The 20,192-nt window shown below is 43.9% G+C and overlaps 1 protein-coding gene across 12 annotated transcripts in view; it reads left to right on the top strand.

The window, feature by feature from the left end:
* ARVCF (ARVCF delta catenin family member) overlaps positions 1–20,192 on the top strand; it is a 241,802-nt gene that overhangs the window by 73,829 nt on the left and 147,781 nt on the right. For 6 of the 12 annotated variants that reach the window (XM_087913366.1, XM_087913369.1, XM_087913368.1 and 3 more), the window contains exons 4-5: positions 233–332; positions 4,305–4,549. The exons of 3 other annotated variants lie outside the window; for them this stretch is intronic. In XM_087913366.1, coding sequence (XP_087769492.1) covers positions 4,334–4,549 — 216 coding nt within the window. In that variant the 5' untranslated portion in view covers positions 233–332; positions 4,305–4,333. Of the gene's footprint in view, positions 1–232; positions 333–4,304; positions 4,550–14,159; positions 14,561–20,192 lie in introns of those variants that run through there. 3 more of the 12 variants (XM_087913372.1, XM_087913371.1, XM_087913375.1) reach the window with 2 other exon arrangements.

Here is a 20,192-nt window from a genome sequence, read left to right as displayed (position 1 = left end):
CCTGGGAATTGAAGTCCATACATTTGCAAAGTTTCTCAGACTGAGAAGTTCTGCTGCAAAAAGATTCTAAACTCCTTGTATTTGATGGCTTTTGTTCGTTTTCTTCTCTGTATGCAGCTAAATCTTCTTTGGTGAAAGAAAATGTGACTGCAAAGTAGTCTTACTAACACTTTGCCAACTAACCTCTCTTCTTTCTCTCTCTCTCTCTCTTTTCCTCTTCCTTTCTTTACAGCTTTTTCTGCTTAAGGTTGTCTGTGGCTTCACTTCCTCTAGAGATTAATGTGTGATGTCCCAACCTTCTTAACGTAAAAGGCCTTCCTAAATCTTCTTAGGTGTGTATTTTTGGGGGGCGTTTCTCAATGCACGTTTTCCAAAATTGCATGAGGGGAATGTTGCATGTCCTGGAATGCTAGCGGAGATCGGCACAGGATTTGACGACAGGTAGTCCTCGACTTACGACTGCAAAGGAGTCCACATTTCATGTTGCTGAGGGAAATCCCCTCAGCTGTTGAGTTAATAACACATTTGTGAAGGGGATCTGGATTTCCCCATAGAACTTTGCTAGTCAGAGGGTTGCAAAAGGGGATCGCATGACGCCCCCCTCAGGACACTTCAACCGTCATAAGTATGAATCAGTTGCCAAGTGTCTGAATTTAGATCAGGTGACCATGGGGATGCTTGCAACATGGTCATAAGCGTGAAAACTGATCGTAAGTCACTTTTTTCAGTGCCCTTGTACAAAGGTGGGATTCAAAAATCCCAGCAACCAGTTTGCTGCCCAGTTGGCATGGGCAACTGGTGGGCGTGGCCTACTGGAACTTTTTCACCTTCCCAAGGATCCAGAGGCTTCCCTCGGGCCTCTAGGAGGGAGAAAATGGCCTCCCCAAGTCTCTGGAGCTCCTCCGGAAGCCGGAAACAGGCCCATTCCAGGACTTCCGGTACTTCCGAAAGGCCCGTTCCTCCCCCCTCCCAGAGCCTTCGCGCAGACCTTGTACTTCCCTGCATCGAAAATGGACCATGTGGAGACCCCTGGGAGGAATGGAGAAGGGTGTCCGGGGCCAGCCAGTCAGTTTAAATACTGGTTCAGTAAACCTGATGCAAATTTAACATCCAGTTTGCTCGAACCGGCCCAAACCGGATAAATCCCATCCCTGCCCTTGTAACTTCCAACTATCAGTAAACAAACAGTTATAAGTCGAATCCCTCCTATATAGAATTTAATTGCCTAATAATAAGGTAACACCTAAGGCCGTTTTTAGGAAAAAAGAAAAAGAATAAAAATAAGAAAAAAGACAATAAAGAAAAAAGTTTGCAGTCCCCTTTGTTGATCAAAAAATAGTCTGGTTTTACAGATTAACAGAGTTGGAAGGGACCTTATAGGTCATCTAGTCCAACCCTCCACCCAAGCAGGAGACCCTACACCATTTCCGACAGACGGCAGTCCAGTCTCTTCTTGAAAGCCTCCAGGGATGAAGCTCCCACAACTTCTTAAATCTAGCTATACAAACTATCTGGAAGGATAGATAGCTCAGGGATACGTCGTATGGAAGAAAATGGAAAGCTTTTATATACCGAAGCTGGCTTTACTCCAAATTTTGAAGGTGTTAAATGTATAAATAGCGCAGGGCATGCCGCAGGTTTAACTAGAATTCTTCTCAGCAGATTGGTGGCTGGCTTTTTCCTAGTCTCTTCATTTAGTTACTAATGATGAAGCAGACAAAAACTGAGCTAGCTGTACCTGGATGAATAACCAGAAAATAATTAGAGGAAACGGTGCAGAAAAGTCTCATCCATCTTTCGAAGAAGAGTTTAGTACATTTCTTTCCCAAATTAAAAAAAAACTGTTACAGCAGTCTTCCTTTATATAGTTTCTCATCACACCAGGCTTCCAAAGGGAGTTAAACAATGGGAGGGAATAAATGGGTAGCTTTACTCCACTCAACGGGCGTTGAAAAAGAGGGGAGATTTGAACTAGAGTCTAGTGAACACTTGATTTTACAGGAAGTCCTTGACCTTTGACCATAATTGAGCCCCAAATTTCTGCTTTGGCTTTGCTTGTCAGATGGTTGCAAAAAGAGATCACATGACACTGTGACCATCATAAATATGAGTCAGTTGCCAAGCATCTGAATTTTGATCACTTGACTGTGGGGATGCTGCAACGGCCGTACGTGTGAAACATGCTTCTAAAGTCACTTTTTGCGGTGCTGTTCTGACTTTGAACGGTCACTAAATGATTGGTTGTAAGTCGAGGACTAGCTGTCTTCCAACCAGTCCTCTCTCTTGATTCTTGGGAGAATTTTATTCTCGTGGAGCCAGCTTTACCCAACTCAACTTTACCTTTTACAAAGGTGGCATGTGAGAGTGCCCTTGGTACACAGAAGGAGGAGGTGCAGAATGGAGAGCAAGTCCGATTAGAGGCAGCTGAGCCCTCAGCACTCATTCTGTTCTGACCAAGACTGATTGAGACACTAAACAAACACACGTTAGCCCCAAACCCCTTTTTTTCTTTATTTCAACGGCTGTGAATTTTAGTCATTCACAGCCCGTAATGAGTCTCCAACAGTTTGTAAATAGTCGCGTGGAAGTCTGCCAAAGTCCTTCAGGATAAGTCTGATAAGCCCGCACCTTTATCTTCCTTGAAATGCCGCCAATGACTAAATTTCCAATTAGTTATACAAGGCCAACCAGAGCACAAATTCAACACTGAGCTTCAGATTTCAAACCGACCAGTACGAACAAAGTTGCTTCCTGCAAAGGTTCCTGTCCCTTTGCTCCTCTTTTATGTCTTATGGGAGGGCCAATCACCTCCAAGCCTTACTCCAGAGTCACACCTTTTGTCTTAACTGTTCTGGCAGCTCTGCGCACACGTGCACTGGGAACAGGGTCCCCTTGTTCCTCTGCCTCGCTGCTGTCAGATTCTGGAGGCTCCAGAGTCAGCATCCCACTCCCCAATGGCCCTAGCCCCATCTCTGTATCGTATGCAGGACCCTCGTCCCGAGTCCTCCCCAGACTCCTGGACTGGCCCCTGTTCCTCTCCACTGTCTGACTCTGCTACTGTCTCTGCAGGCTGCCGGTGGACCAGAACACATTCTTGACCATAGCAAAGAGGTCTTTTAATTGATCTATCTTTTACTATAATGGCATGCAAGCATGGAAAGATGTCCGTCCTTTCTTTGGTCTGTCAATTGCATTTCATTGTTAGTCTCTAAAGCGTTTCCAGCATGTGGTATGAAGTTTTTCCGCTCTGGGTTGGTTATTATATCTTAGATTCTATCATTAAAACCTGGAAGTATTTTTGAATTGCATTGTGGTGTGGCTTCGTCTACATCAGAGGCGTCCAACCTTGGTGACTTTTTAAGACCTCTGGCCTTCAAACTCCCAGAATTCTTTTGTCCCATTTTATGTCATCCCTGCAATTGTTACAGTTAGTAGCATATGGTTGTTAAATGAATCTGGCTTCCCCATTGACCAGGCGTGTCAGAAGGTCACAAAAGGGGATCCCATGACCCTGGGACCACGGGTGGGATTTCACCGGTTCGGTGATCAGGCACTTTGCGTGCACGCTCCGCATTTTAAAAAGGCACGCCCATACTTAACATTCAGCTGCAACCTTTGTGAAGAAAACAGCCGAGGCTTGGGAAACTGCTCTGCTGCGTGAACCAGCTGTGCTCTAAACAAAGGCATAATGCATAGGCAACAGTGTGAGCAGGCAGTCTTACTTCCTCGTCGCAGCAAACTGGTTCAGAACGAGCTGAACATTGGAACAAGGGGTTCGTCCGAACCGGTCTGAATGATAGGATCCCACCCCTGCCTGGGACACTCCCAACGGTCGTAAATATGAGCCAGTTGCCAACATCCGAATTTTGATCATGTGACCACGGGGATGCGGCAATGGTCACACATGTGAAAAATGCTCCTAAGGCCTTTTTTTCAGTGCCGTTGTAACTTCGGACGATCATTAAACGTTGATAGTGCAGGTAGTCAAGTTGAAGTCCACAAGTCCTAAAGTTGCCTAGGTTGTAAGTCAAGTTGAAGTCCACAAGTTCTAAAGTTGCCTAGGTGGTAAGTCAAGTTGAAGTCCACAAGTCCTAAAGTTGCCAAGGTTGTAAGTCAAGTTGAAGTCCACAAGTCCTAAAGTTGCCTAGGTGGTAAGTCAAGTTGAAGTCCACAAGTCCTAAAGTTGCCAAGGTTGTAAGTCAAGTTGAAGTCCACAAGTCCTAAAGTTGCCAAGGTTGGACACCCCTGATCTCCCTTTTTCTCCTGATTCATGTCACCCTAATTTTTGTCCTTTGCCCTATCAGTGACCAAGCCAGACCTTTTGAGCCCAACCATGGATGACTATGATATCCGATCTGCAGCGAGCATCTTGGCCTCTGTCAAAGAACAAGAGGCTCGCTTTGAGCGGCTCACCCGAGCCCTGGAGGAAGAACGCCGCAATGTCTCGCTGCAGCTCAAGCAGGCCAACCAGCCCTCGGATCGCATAAATGTCTGCAACATTGGCAGTGGGCAGCCCCTGGCGACTGCTTGGCAGCAGCTGGTTCTGCAGGTAAAGGACCTGCTCTTCTCTTTTGATTCCCCCACAACGCCAGATTGGCATGTCTGTGAATGGTTAAAACGGTGTGGTCTTTCCCCGTGATTCCTGCAATGTGTTATTTTTTCTCTCTCCCCTTCCCATCGTTTCAATCCCGTGAGCAGATAAAGTGAGCATGGAATGGTCATTGCTTCCTTGGATTTTGGATTTGGGGCTGGCATTTAACGTGGCGAAGATGGTTGGTTGCAAGGCTTGGAAGGTGATCAGGTAAAAATAGAAGATAACGTTTGTAGCTTAGGCGTTGTGGCCTGATGGCCGCCAGCCCCTCCAGCAGCCAAATCAGACGAGGAGGTAAGGTGGGAGTCAGGGTCAGCATCTAGGCAACCTATGAGCTCCGAGGGGGAAGAGGAAATGGAGATGGCAGAGAGAGAAAGAGAGAGAGGCGGAGCCTGGACAGTCGGTCAGCCCTCAGATGGAGAGTCAACAGCCCCCAGGTCTAGAGGTGGCTGATGAGGAAGAGGAGGAATAGCTGGGTCCAGTGCCTGACGCGCAGATGCACAGAAAACAGAGGAGAGGAGAGCAGGGGAAATCTATGGGCCGGTCCTTGGGACGGAAGAGCCACCGCTGCTAGCAAAGCCCCACCCTAGCTCTGGGGATAAAAGGTGGAGAGGAATAGGTGTGACAAACAACTATTCATCTCCCTGCTGGAGAGACTTGTTAGCCTGCTGTGATAATAAAGGAATAATTGATTGATTACAGAGGGTTTGTTGTGTTTGAGGAGCTGGGTCAGAACATTAGGGTTGAACAGCGAAGTCCTTGGTGCTCTTTGAGCTTGGTGGCTTTCTTGCAGAAGGTTCATGACCAAACAGGTCACATTGTCAGGAGAAAACCCCAACTTCCTGCTGGCGCTGATGTTGTTACCTAGTTGGGTCATGAAATGTCTGCGAGAAAACCCTCAAAGCTCAGAGAGCACCAAGGACTTCCACAGATGATCAGGTGCACAGCAAAACAACTGTTTGTGATCTGTTGATTCACACCTCTGGTTTGTTAGAAGAGAAAAATGGAGCTTGATCCAAATGTTGATAACCAACCAAATTTGAGCCGTCTAGTTCTATACCCATGACAGTTTTATGCATTATCTTGATGGTTTACATGAGTATGGTCCGTGATCCAGAGAATGGGCTTCTTTAGGAATTATTTTGATTAATAACATGTATGTTAAAACCGGTACCAGGGATTCCAGCAACAACCGCCATGTGGAAGGTCCCAAGCAGGCTTTCACTTCTATCATCTGTAGATTTTGTGTGTGTGTGTGTGTGTGTCAATGCAACACTTCTGGGGAAGAATGTATTGATAACTGAGAACGAGGAACTTAGCTGCCCAGCTATTGTGCTGTTAAAATGACCCACTTCTATGTCTTCAATAAGGGAGCGCTATTATAAGCAGTCTTGCAATTTGGTGCCTGCAGAATTTCAAGAATTTCCAATACATCTGAAGGTTCCTAAGGATGGGAGGGGAAACTGCTTAGTAATGCATTTGTCAGTCTCTTGAGATGTTCAGGTGAGACACTTCTCCATATCACCTTGTTAGAGGAAGTATGCTAAGTACGTGAAACAATTTCTTGATTTTGCTGTATCTCCTCTCTGTAAGGCTGATGCTCCAATTCTCTCTGTAACATTTCATTGCAAAGAATTAATTTCTCCTTTAGCTTTTTAAAACTAAGCCTTGCTGGTTAATATATTGCGTTGTTCTCCCGTCCTTTGCTGGTTTTGTAACAAAGCTTTTGTCTCTTATTTAAATTACTATACGTGTGTTGTTAAACCTCCACGCAAATTCCCAATAGAGTGGAGTGTGTAAATATCTTAGAGACATGTATTTTTTTCTTCGCTTTCGGCATATGGAGTCATTGCTTTAGGAAACGGAAACTGAAGTAGGCCAAATCAAATTTCATTGTCTCCAGCTTCGGAATTAACCTAATATACTGGTCTTTCTGGAAAAAAAAATCTCTCTGTATTTATTATTCTTTCTTGACCAGTTATAAATTATTTTCTCCATCTGTTGAGAAATGTTATGCTTGAAAGGGAGCTGCGTTTGCAATGGATTTTTAATTTTTTATGCTTTATTTTTGGGTGTGTGCGTGTGTGTGAGCAAGAGGGAAGTCTGCAATATATTGATTTCTGTTCCGCCAGCAAGCAGAGTGACCTGAATCTTCCTCAAGCTAGCAAAAGACCTGAATTTTAACAAGCCGCCAGTGTTTACTTAGGCTAAACAAACTCTATTTCACACACCCAGCAAGTGCTGGGAAGCTGTGGATCAAAATACTAATGGCCATATGTCACCCTGGACATTAGTCGCATCTTTTTTAAAACTCTAAAAATCTGACCTTGGAGCTAGGAACCATATCTCTATCTCTATCTCTATCTCTATCTCTATCTCTATCTCTATCTCTATCTCTATCTCTACCTCTACCTCTACCTCTATCTCTATCTCTATCTCTATCTCTAATCTATCTATCTCTATCTGTCTATCTATCTATCTATCTATCTATCTATCTATCTATCTATCTATCTATCTATCTATCTATCTATCTATCTATCTATCTATCTATCTATCTATCTCCCTGATCTTGGAGCTAGGAAATCTATCTATCTATCTATCTATCTATCTATCTATCTATCTATCTATCTATCTATCTATCTATCTATCTATCTATCTATCTATCTATCTATCATGTTTGTCCCTGACCTTGAAGCTAGGATCTCTCTCTCTCTCTCATATAACTTGGTTTGTCCCCTGTAAGATCCAAGTTTTCAAACCAAGACCAAACTTTGATTCATGGTCCTAGCGCACTTTGATGGACAATAGACTAAGACCCGCAACTTGAATTTCATGCTATTTTTTTTACTTTGAAGTAGCTATCTCTGTACCTCCTAGGTTAAAACTCATAATTTCCTTGAACCAATCCAGGTATAGTCCTTGATTTACAGCAGTTTGTTCAGCGACCATTTGGAGTTACAATGGCATTGAGAGAAGTGACTTATGACCGTTTTTCACCCTTAACATTGCAGCATCTCCTGGGTCACGTGGTCCAAATTCATAAGCTTGGCAACTGATTCCTATTTATGACCATTGCATTGTCCTGGGGTCATGTGATCCCCTTTTGACCTTCAAAGTCAATGGAGAAAACTAATTCATTTAACAACCATATGACTAACTTAAAACCTGCAGTGATTCACTTAACTGAACGTTGTTAAATGGGGGGAAACTCATTTAACAAATGTCTCAGTTAGTGACATAAGTTTTGGTCTCAACAGTAGTTGTAAATTGAAGACTATCTATACAGACCAAGATGGTTAAACAATGATGCAAGATGTAGTTCGGCAACCCTTGAAGAATTTTGCTAAAACTAACCAAACTCCGATCTGGAAGTGAATGTATAACCAAAGATGGCTTAAAATGCTGGCTAATAATTGCTAGAAGGGAGTCATTTCCTTAATGCAATTTGTACTTGCTGGAACTTCTTATATTCATCAATGTTTATCCCGCAGGATGTTCCCTGATTTAGAGACGTTTCTGTGGCAGAGTCGGAGTTTTAAATGATTAATATAATAAATCTTTGATAATGGTCCTTCAGCTATAGAATATCTTCCCCAAATCAAGCTACCCAGGATAATCATTGTTAGGGTTTTTTTTGCCCAGGGAGATATTTTTAATTTCCCTTGGCATTGACATCTCTTAATAATATATTTTTAATTTCATGTTATAGGGTAATCCAATGATCTGCTTTGTTTCATTCTGCTGTTTTATTTCCTAGGTTTACGTCCTGGGTTTAAGTGAGCTCTGCCCCGTTGTGTGACCTTTCTTGTCACAGTCGTTAAGTGAATTACTGCAGTTAAGTTACATGGGTGTCAAGCAAATTGTTCTGTCCTGGGCTTCCCCAAAAAGCACTAAGCAACTCTGTGTCCTGGCAAAACCTCTTTTATTAAATGGATGTGAATTTACTGCATTCACATTCAGCAACGGCCTGGCAAACAGTCTTTAAGTATAAGTATTAGCTCAGAACTTATCTATCTTGGAAAGCTGCCCGGTAAATAGTTCCACACACAGTGCTGACAGGGAAGGACTGGGCACAGAGTCCCTAGGTTGTTACACAGACAAATCTTCACGAGGCTGGAATGAACAAACGAATGGACGAATTGTTTCCTACAAAATCCCCCTCCCCTTTTGCTCTTCTTTTAATCCTTATGGGAGGGGGGCATTCATTGTGGCCTTACTCTACCCTGAGTTCTTAATTGTTCCTTCCTTTTCACAGCTCTGGGCATGTGCAGGCTGGGAACCGGTTCCAGAAGCTCCCCCACTTCGCTGCTGTCTGAGACCAAAGGCAGCTGATGACTGCCAGTCTGCCCTGGCCCCATCTCTGCCTCTGAAGCAGAGCCCTACTCCGAGTCTTCCTCAGCCTCCAGGACTGGCCCAGGTTCCTCCCCAGCCTCCTTGCTGTCTGACTCTGCTGCCAGCTCCATTAGCCGGCGGCAGGCCACAACACGAATCTGGTTTTCCTCATTGACTTTGCTTGTCAGACGGTCGCAAAAGGAGATCATGTGACCCTGTCATAAATAGGCCAAGCATCTGAATTTTTTATTTTACACCCAGATATATTGTATGATGCACACTCGAACAAACACGTAAACAAATGTGATTTTCTTGTTTCTTCTATGAGTCTATGACCTCATAAAAATTGAATGATTGATTGTTGCATCCTATTTTTTTTGAAGAAAAAAAGAACTGTCATTTCAGATACAGATATATCAACTCATAAAATATTTCTCTGGTCTTTTTAGAGTTGCCAACAGAAAGGGAGTGGGGAGCAGTGCCGCAAACACTTGCAAACCAAAACTGCATTCCATAAATGTTTCCAAAGATAGTAAGTCGTTGACCGAAGTTTCTGCCAGGCAAAAATTGTAACTGGAGAGCATGATCAGTGACTCTGGGCTATGGATGTGTCCCATTGGAGAATATGAATTACAATACACCCAGAGGTGGGGGGAAAACCAGGGTCAAGGGTGACCATGAATGATGTGTCTCAGAGTTGGCTACACCGAGGCAGTGCTGGCATATTAACTCCCAATAAATCCTTTTGAAATTTTGGAAGTTTGGCTCAAGAATCATGATTTAATTGGGGTAACTGTCAGAATCCTGACATAATACTCCACTTGTGATGACAGTTGGGTCCATAATCTTGGTTAATGACCAGTGATGTGGTCATTAAGCAGTATGCCATGTGATCATTTCACTCAATACAGCAATCTCAGCTCTCCCTGTTTCAATTATTAAGCTGGGCTGGGGATGAGGTCCCAGTCTCCCAACACATCGGGACACTGCAACCATCGTAGATGTGAATTGGTGGCCAAGCAGTTGAATTTTGATCATGGGCCCATGGGGAGGCTGCAACAGTCGTAAGTGTGGAAAAACGGTCATAAGTCACTTTTTCAGTGCCGTTATAACTCAGAACGGTCAATAAACGAACTGTTGTAAGTCAAGGACTACCTGTACAGGGATACAACAGTTCATTTAGTGATCTCTCAGTTACAACAGCACTGAAAAAAGCTAGTTATGGCCATTTGTTTTGGGTGTGACTGTCAGGATTCCAGCAATCGCTCTAATGAAATCATGATTCTCGAGCCAAACTTCAAAAAACTTCAAATGATTTATTAGAGGCGACATACTGGCACTGCCCTGTATGAAGCCAACTCTGACATACGTCATTTACCGTCACCTGTTTCCCCCTCACCCCCCTGGGTGGGTATCATAAATCAGATTCTCCAATTAAGCTTGTTCACAGGTTGGGCGTCATCAGTCACCTTCTCCAATTAAATATATTCGCAGGCAAAAGCTCTGGTAGTTTAGTTACAGTCTTTTAAAGACAAGAGTTGGAATATTCTTTCGGTTTCAGCTGCTGCACTGCTCTTCCAGATTCCCTTCCTCCCCCCTCCCCTTTTATGGCAACTACTAAAACAAGCCCAGGAATGTTTTATGAGTTGACAGTGACCATGGTCACGTGATTAAAATTCGGCCGCTTGGCAACTGAACTCGTACTTATGACCTTCGCTGTGTTCCCCACCACCACCACCATCGTATAATCCCCTTTGGTGACCTCGCTACAAGCTAGGTCAGTGGAGAAGCCAGATTCACTTAACAACCACGATGCTAACTTAACAATGACAGGGATTCATTTAACAAACAGTGGCAAGAGTGGGGGGGGAAAACGGGGGCAAAAAATTCACATAACAAATGTTTCGCTTAGCCACACAAATGTTGGGCTCAATTGTGTAAGTCGAGGACTTACGTACAGTTGCGTGGAGGGAGGTCTCTAAATAGCACGTATAAGGAAGCATATGAATAAATACTGCATACAGTCAGACAAAGCCAGTACACGTAGTCCTCAATTTACAGCCATTCATTTAGTGACCATTTTATCAGCACTGAAAAAATGTGACTTACAGCCCTATTTTATTCTAGTCTAGTCTACATTCTAAATCTATTCTGTTCTATTTTTTATTCTTCTCTTCCTATTCTATTCAATTATTATTTTCTGTTCGATGTCTGTTCTCTCTCCTCTCCTCCCCTCCCCTCTCCCTATTCCAATTCTATTCTATTCTATTCTTATTCTATTATATTCTGTGATTCTGTTCTGTGATCTATTCTTCTATGCTGTGATTCTATTCTATTTTATTCTGTGATTCTATTCTGTGATTCTATTCTATTCTATTCTATTCTATTCTATTCTATTCTATTCTGTGAGTCTATTCTATGAATCTATTCTATTCTGTGATTCTATTCTGTGATCTATTCTTATTCTATTCTATTATGTGATTATGTTCTGTGATTCTATTCTGTTCTTATTCTGTGATTCTATCCTTATTCTGTTACTCTATTCTATTCAGTGATTCTATTCTGTGATTCTATTCTTATTCTGTTCTTATTCTATTCTATTCTATTCTATTCTATTCTATTCTATTCTATTCTATTCTATTCTATTCTATTCTATTCTATATTATTTTCTGTTCTATTCTCTGTTCTCTCCCCTCTCCTCTCCCTATTCCTATTCCTGACCCTCCCAGCTGTCCTCCGACAAGCAGTCATTGGGAAAAGCCAGATTCACGTAGCAAACACATCACTCCCTTAAATTACAGTCATTCGCTTAACAACCACGGCAGAAAAAAGGTCATAAAATCAGCCGTGGCTCACTTAACAACCGCCTTGCTTAAAAACGGGACACTCTGGTCCCAATGATTGTCGCGATCCGAGGACTATCCACAAGGCTAAAAAGAAACGCTTTGCTATAGTGGGACGAGGTGTGGTTTTTGTAACCGGCATGCATAGTTGGATCCAAGGCAGCCTTTCCTTCCTAAAGCATCGGCCCTTGCGATTGTTATAAGAACTTGCACTAACAGTAATTAAAAGCTTCATAAAAATCACTTAAGCTTTTAAAGTTAAGCAAAAGCATCTAATAGATTACATCCGAAGAAGTAACCAGCTAAGGACCCAAATCCAATTTTCTGGAAGCTATCCCAGTGCAATACAGAATCCAGGAAACAGAGAAGTTAAAACAGCCAGAGCGGTGCATTCCTTTCATTCTTTCGTTTTACTCACAAGTTTTCAGTCGGAGGAAAACTTGAGGAAAACATAGATTTTGGTTAAAAGCCCCTTGGGGGTGGTGTGGGGAGTTGGGAAGGAATCCTTTTTTTCCATCAGCCCTGCGTATCATCTTCGTATCTCCTGGTATTTGATCACAACCTGCAATTCAGAAATTAATAGAGAAAGATGACGGCAAACGTTGGGGAATTGTTTTGGGAAAGACAGATAGAATAAATACAGCCGACTATTTTAGGGCTTAAATGGTGAACTTCTGGAATGTTTGAATTCTCTTATTGGGTTCTTGGTGACCTAATAAAATTGCATTTGTTGGGAGGAGGAAGTGATGGCATCCTGTTCATCATTCTGGATTACTTCCAGAAGAAGATTAGGATATTCTAGATCAATTGATTCATTGATTACAATCAGCATTTCTCATCCTCATCAGAGCCAGTTTAGTCCAGTGGTTAATGCACCAGGTTAGAAAGTAAAAGACGTCTAGTCTCACCTTAGTCATGAAAACCAGCTGTGGATGACTTTGGACCAATCACCGGGAGATTCTGAGTTCTAGTCCTGCTTTAGGCATGAAAGCTGTCTGGGAGATTTTGGGCCAATCAGTAGGAGGCTGTGAGTTCTAGTCCCTCCTTTGGCACGAAACCCAACCTGGTGACCTAGAGCCAATCACTAGGAGGCTGTGAGTTCTAGTCCCACCTTAGGCATGAAAGCTGTCTGGATGATTTTGGGCCAATTACCAGGAGACTGCGAGTTCTAGTCTCGGCTTAGGCACGAAACCCAACTGGGTGACTTTAGGCCAATCACCAGGAGACAGTGAATTCTAGTCCCAACCTTACTCATGAAAAGTAAAAATGGCTTCAAAGGCTGATACCGGCTGGGTGACTTTTGGACCAATCACTGTGAGATTCTGAGTTCTACTCCTGCCTTGGGCATCAAAACTGACTGGGTGACTTTGGAGCAATCACCAGGTGACAGTGAGTTCTAGTCCTGCCTTTAGACATGAAAGCCAGCTGCACGACTTTGGGCCAGCCCTTTTCTCTCTCTCTCTCTCTCTCTCTTCCCAACCCACCTAACAGGGCTGTCACTGTGGGTTTAAAGTAGCAGTAGGAAGTTGCGTTGGATACATTCAGCACGGTGGTGGGATTCAAAAATTTTTATGACCATTTCTGTCGATGTGGCTTGGTGGGCGTGGCAGGGGAAGGATACTGTAAAATCTCCATTCCTTCCCCACCCCAATAACCTGCTTTTCAGCTCTGTTCTCCTGTTCAGGGCAACCAAAGAAGTCCCAGCCGATCAGCTGGGACTCAATGGGAGGCAGGGAATAGATAGGATTGGCGGGGCCAGTCAGAGGTGGGATTTGCTGGTTCTCCGAACTACTCAAATTTTCCGCTACCGGTTCTCTAGAACCGGTCAGAACCGGCTGAATGCACCCTCTGATTCAGCACCTTGAGCTATTTCTAAAAAAAAAAAAACCCAATTCTGGCGGGCTACCAATAAAACAAACCAACCGCCCTCTGCGTCAGGTGCAAAACGTGGCCTTCTGTTGCCCACGCGGGAAAACAAAAACAAGAAAGTTTCACAGCTTTTGGATCGCAGAAGGTCTCCCTCCCCATCCACAGCTGGTCCTACAAGGGTGTTCCTCTCGGAAAGCCAGAAAGGAGAGGGGAATTTTTTTTTAAAAAAAAAAAGAAAGATAGGCTTTTGGGGCTCGTTTCAAAGCTTTTTACCAGGGTGCCACGGCTACCTCTGGCTGGCCGGTGTGGGCTGGAGGCTGGTTTGCAAGCCACCAGCTGCGCCTGTCAGTTTGGGGCTACTTCCCACCCTCCCAGCAAATAGGGCAGGACTTCAATCCATCCACACCCATCCTCCTCCTCCGTCCGGAAGGCCAGCCCCCCCACCCTCTGGCCTGCAACCATCCCACAAAGGGGGGCCGCCCCCCTGGCATGAAGCAAAGCAGGGGCAGCCCAGAGGAAAGGACCCCCCTACCCATCCTCCTCCTCCTCTTCTTCTCCTTCCCCCCCCCTCCCCTGCCTTCTCTTCCGTCTCCGATTGGTCCTCCCCCCCGCCTTTCCCTCTCCGCTGCAAACCCAGAGAGGCAGGCAGCGAGAAGCTGAGATTGTCAAAGCATTCAGCTTCCCCGGGGCTGACCCTCCCCTCCACTCCCGGTCCTCTCTTCCCCCAACATTTCTCCCCTTATTAAGACCCTGCCTGCAAAACTGAATTCATTGGGGAGGGGGAGGGGAGGACTTTTAAGGGGCGGCTGGAGGAGGAGGAGGAGGAGGAGGAGGGCTTATTTATTTATTTATTGCAAACAAAACCACAAACCCGAAGGATAACCCCTGTCCCCGTATTGCATCCATGCCTGCCGAACTCAAACAGGTTAGTGGACCAGCAGTGGTACCCCGTTTTTTGGAGGGGGGGGGCGCGGTTGATTCTTCTTTTTTAATGCCCGGTGGGTGATGGGGTGGGTGAAGGTGGGAAAGCTTGAATGAGGAAGAGTGGGTGAATGAGTTGCACACGAGGGAGGAGGGGAAGTTGGAAAGAAAAGAGCGAGAGGGAGAAAAGAAAAATTTTCCACCCCCTTTTCCGGAGGGGAGGAGGAGAAAAGGAATTCTTAACGGCTTACCGACAGCTTTTGGGAAGAGATTTTTTGCTTGATTGGTGTGGGTTTTCCTCCCGCTCCTCTGTTTGTGTGTTTGTGTTAACAGTGGAAACATTGGGAGAAGCGAGAAATTTGCTTTTTTTTTTCTTTTCTTTTTCTTTAAGAGCTGCCCAGTCAATTTTAGGTTGCTCCTGTTTTTCTCCTGAACAGTTTGAAAGTAACCTCCCTCAAATGAAGTAGAAATGTGTTTTGCTTTCCTGCCTGGTGTTTGGGTTGCATCTATTGAAAAGAACAGAAATAGAGATTGTTGATGGAAGTCATCGCCAAGTTATTTTTAGAGCAGGTGAATGAATGAATAAATGCCGTCTTTTTTTTTTTAAAGAAAAAAAAAAGTAAAAATATGCATTACTATTACACTTGGATCCGGGGACTTGTTTAAATAGATGTTTCTCCCTCCCTCTTCCCTTGCCTTTCCCTGCAATTTTCAAATCAGTGCTTAGAGAATAAAACACTTGTCGGCAGCCAACTTTTGCCCGTGCAATAACTCGTATTAACTCTCGTCTCTTGTTAAGAAACTGCCTGCTGGAATTGTTGAGTTGAGGTTTGAATCTCAAATTTGTGCATTTGAAAGGAATAAAATCCCTGAGACGAAGGAGCGACAAAAGTTGCAGTTTGATGTTGAAATCCGGGTTAGTTCGTATATGCATAAAAGAATTTGTCTTGAACACTAGGATGATAAAATACAGTGTGTGTGTGTGTGTGTGTGTGTGTGTGTGTGTGTGTGTGTGTGTTTATTTATTTTAGGGCTAAAAAAAAAAAATCTTCGCAGGCCAAGCAGAACTTGAGAGGTTGTTTTATTTTTCTGAATTGTGGGTTGCATCAATTCAATGCAGATGCTTTCTTTGCACTTTGAATGCATGTCAGCTTTCAAACCTGGATCAAAGGTGGCCTTTTAGATATGTATGAGCATGGAAATGCTGCCATGGGGGCAGGTAGACAAGGTAATCCTCTTTCGCATCGTTCAACTGATAAGGATAATGCATTACGTTTCTACAAAAATAAAAGCAACAAATAGCCAGTGTGGAGTGGCGTGTTTTTTTTGTTGTTGTTGTTGTTTGGTTGAGGATGCTTCCTGCGGTTGGACTATACAAATACATTTTGAAAATGCATATTCAATCTGAGGATTTGCTTTCTTTCTTTCTTTTTTTTTTTGCAACAAACTGGTAATTTCAAACCCTGCCTTAATTTCTGGTCTTCCAACCTCAAGGCCACCTGTAGAGGCGGCCAGAATTCGAACGCCTTTGGGCTTTCGACACTGCTCGAAACCCCAGACTTGTGCAGCGGCCTCTTGCTGCGGATGAGCAGCTCGAACCCGAAGTTATAGAAGATAATATTTTATTCTTTTGGTTATTTCTCTTCTGCGGGGAGGAGTAAGAGCTTGCTGCAAAGACGAAGGGGCCGAAATGTTAAGGCAAATATTCAGATGTCAGCGTCCATGAATTGGCAGCAAAAAAAAGAAAGAAAGAAAGAAAGAACCTGCCCACACCGGAAGGGGATTATTGTGTGAAGTGTGTGGGACTCTTCATTTTCCCATGGCTGTTTGTTTGCCAGGGTCCTGCAAAGAAGGATTGTGTGTTAGATTCCCCCCCCCCTCCGTTTTTTGTCAGGGTCCTGCAAAGAAGGATTGTGTGTTAGATTCCCCCTCCCTTTTTTAAAAAAGACTGCCAGGCGTGGAAGAGAAGACAGATGTCTGGTTTGCTTCCTGCCCACTGTGTGGAGGGCACACGAGACTCAATTCTTCTCCTTTTCAAACCCTGAATTCTTCATGGGGCTGCAACGCTTAATGCCTTCCTTTTAAAGGCGTTGGTGGGGGGGGACTCCTGATCTCAAGTCTGTTAGGGGAAAAAATGTATGAAACAACATTAGAGGCGAGAAGAAAGTGTATAAATCCCTGTTTATCCAATCCTTACACAGGACAGAGGGATTATTACACACACACCCCTTGAAAAAATAACATAAGGAAATAAAATATTTAATTTTACGTATAATCACCGCAGCAAGGATAGCATTAGCGCAATGTTGGAAGGGTGATCAGATGCGAACGGATATCTTGATAATCCAGAAGATCTACAACTGCGCGGAAATGGACAAACCCACTCAAAAGTTGAAAGATAAGGAAGACTCAAAATATTTTACAGTTTGGGAAAAACGGTGTAATTGGATAAAGGATAGAAACCAGCGAGTAAACAGATAGGGAAGGGAAAATACAAAGAGGTTATGGTAGGAGTATTTACCAGATAGAGGAAGTAAGTATTGGGAAATTGTTTGAAAAGAACGCACCATCTAAGCAATTAGAAATGTTTATGGTTTTATGTCTGTTGGCTATGTATATCTTTTTGGTTTTGTATTTTACGAAATGTTTTGTATTACGTATATTTTTAAATGTTTAATAAAGTGTATTTTTTAAATTAAAAAAGAAAAAAATAGCATTAGGTTCTTCCACATTCAGTTTTAAGGTAGAAATCCTTGCTACGGAGAGGTAGTCCTCAACTTACAGCCACAATTTGACCCCCAAATTTCTGTTGCTAAGGGAGACATTGGTTAAGGGAGCTTTGCCCCCTTTTACAACTGTTGCTAAGTGAATCGCTGCAGTTGTGAAGTTAATTACACAGGTTGTTAAGTGAATCTTGGGTTCCCCCCTTGGCTTTGCTTATCAGAAGGTCACAAAAGGGGATGACATGACCCCCAGGACATGGCAACCATCATAAATATGAGTCAGTGTTGTGGTTAGCCAGCAGCAGGTGTGGACGGCTGAGGAGAGCGAGGACTCAGATGAGGGGCCAGGACCATCAGGGAGTGGACTGCTGCCTTCAGAGATTGTGGGGGCTGGCAGCAGCGATGAGGAGGTTCCTGAGGAGCCTGTGCCAAGTGCGCGTGCGCATAGGACTGCTTGTAGGAAAGAGCAGCTACAACAGCACGGACAACTCGGGAGTAAGGCTGCAAAGTAATGGCCCCTCCTTCAAGAAGGTAAAAGCCAGCTGTGAAAGGAACGTTCTTTGCAGAAGGCAAAGACGTTTTGAAACTCCAGCCTCGTGGACATTCCAGTATCCTGAATTTGTATCTGAAGATTCTTGGATTGCAAATTATTTCTTGTCTGTTATCTTTTGGCAAGTCTCGCAAGGCTTGTGCTTGTCACAGCCAATTATTTTGCAGAAGCATTACAAGGTTACTGTTCTCTTTGGATTGTGTTTGATTTGTTGGAAAAGGGCGTGGGTCAGAACAGTCACTGGCCCAGCGTCTGAATTTTGATCACGCAATGGTCGTAAGTGTGAAAAAGTCATAAGTCCCTTTTTTCAGCTCCTTTGAAACTTCAAATGGTCATTGAACAAATAGTTGTAAGTACCGCACTACAAATCTATGGAGATTCTCAGCCCTCCAGGTCATGGTTGGTCCAAAAGTTGCTTTTTTTCACAAGAGGCAACTGGACTTTCTGGTTTTTCTTTGAAGACGTTTTGCTTCTCTCCCAAGAAGCTTCTTCAGAGCTGAAGAAGCTCCTTGGAGGAGAAGCGAAACGCCTTCAGAGAAAAACCCAAAAAAAAATCCAGTTGCCTCTTACCTGACTACGAAATCATTCAGTACACCTTGTAACAGGTGCATCAAGGCCACACTTAGCTTTCACTTAGAGCATGTTTATGTTCATTAACCTCTCAGAATGACAGTTAACATCGATATAAAAAAATTTTCCCCCGTGAAAATTGACTTGTTTGATTAAGGAAAGGTCACCACGGAATTCATCAATGACTGTAAATTTCTTAGGGGGATTTTCTTTTTTTCAATGTAAAAAAGGTGATTTTGTGACGCGATTTTGATGATTAGAAAGAAGCAGTTATAAAAAAAAAGAAGTTACTGTATAATCCAGTCTTAGAAGAGAGAGAGTTTGGGTTAAAACGTAAAGCTGCTAAGAGGAAAATGGGAAAACATATTTTTACATTGCTTTTCCTGTTTTCTGTTCTTCTACTTTCTCTTCTTTCTTGTCTTCTATCTCATTTTTCTCAGTCTCTTTTCTTCCGTTCTTCTTCCTTCCACCTTTACTGTACCTTTTCTTTTGGAGGTACTTCTTATGATATGCGTACGATCCAGTGGTGGGATTCAAATTTTTTTTACTCCCGGTTCTGTGGGTGTGGCTTGGTGGGCGTGATGAGGCTTGGTGGGTGTGGCATGGTGGGCGTGGCAGGGGAAGGTTCCTGGAAAAATCCCCACCCCACTAACCTGCTTTCCAGCTCCGTTCTCCTGTGCAGGGCAACCAAAGGAAATCCAGCCAAACAGCTGGGACTCAATGGGAGGCAGAGAAGAGATGGGGGTGGGGCCAGTCAGAGGTGGGATTTGCTGGTTCTCCAAACTACTCAAAATTTCCACTACCGGTTCTTCAGAACTGGTCAGAACCTGCTGAATACCACCTCTGATACGATCTTTTAATTAATTTGCTTGGGTGCTAATGTTCTATTTTGCCCACGCTGGGGTGTTTTACATGTTGTGTAAATCCCACTTCGGGTTAATATCCTTTTTGGTTTCTGGACTTCGCCCGTTAGAGCAGGGGTGTCAAACTCAATTTCATTGAGGGCCACATCAGGGTTGTGTTTGACCTTGGCGGGCTGGGGGGGCTGGTGTGGCCAGGGAGCGTGGCCAGCTGCACGTCACTCACAGAGCAGGGGTGGTATTCAGGGGGTTGAGGGGTGGGGGAGAAGTGGCCTGAGAGCAGAGCTGAACCTTCCTTAGGACTGAAGCTTTTATTTTTCAGTGCAGACTCAGGCAGCAGATTGCAGAAAGGTAGATCTCTGAGTGAATCTGTGATTCTGCAAGCAACTCAATCTGCTTTGCCTGATTTGGGGTAAAAGTTGCTCTTTTTTATATCCATATATAAAAAATTCAATATTTACATAAATATTTACAATATTTACATACAAGCCATGCCCAGCCAGTCATGTGACCACCAAGACACCCCCCCACTCATCAAGCCACACCCACCCAGTCACATGACCACCAAGCCACACCCACAAATTAGGCCATGCCCACAGAACCGGTTGTTAAGAAATTTGAATCCCACCCCTGTCCCAGAGGCTCCAGAATGACAGCCTCCTGCAACCCCCTGCCAGTGAAAACGGAGTTTGGGACGCATCGTGGGCCAGTTTCTTCACCATTTCCAGGGGGTCCCAGGGCCAGATCTGGCCCCCAGGCCTTGAGTTTGACACCCCTGCCTTAGAGGAACGTTTGATTTTGCTTCTATGGACTGAAAACAGCCAGCTGGCCTTTTTCTTAAAAAGAAAAAAGTAGCCCAGTTAATGAACAGCATCTCATTTATCATGGTTAACCTTGCATCCTGGCTGCCTTTCATTTCAAGGCTCAAAGCAA

This window comes from Pseudonaja textilis, chromosome 15 (genome assembly GCF_049901715.1).
Source record: "Pseudonaja textilis isolate UNSWEBS1 chromosome 15, rPseTex1.2, whole genome shotgun sequence".
NCBI classification, from domain to species: domain Eukaryota; kingdom Metazoa; phylum Chordata; class Lepidosauria; order Squamata; family Elapidae; genus Pseudonaja; species Pseudonaja textilis.
Note: the sequence above shows the minus strand (reverse complement) of the source record. Positions and strands in the feature narration are given on the sequence as shown.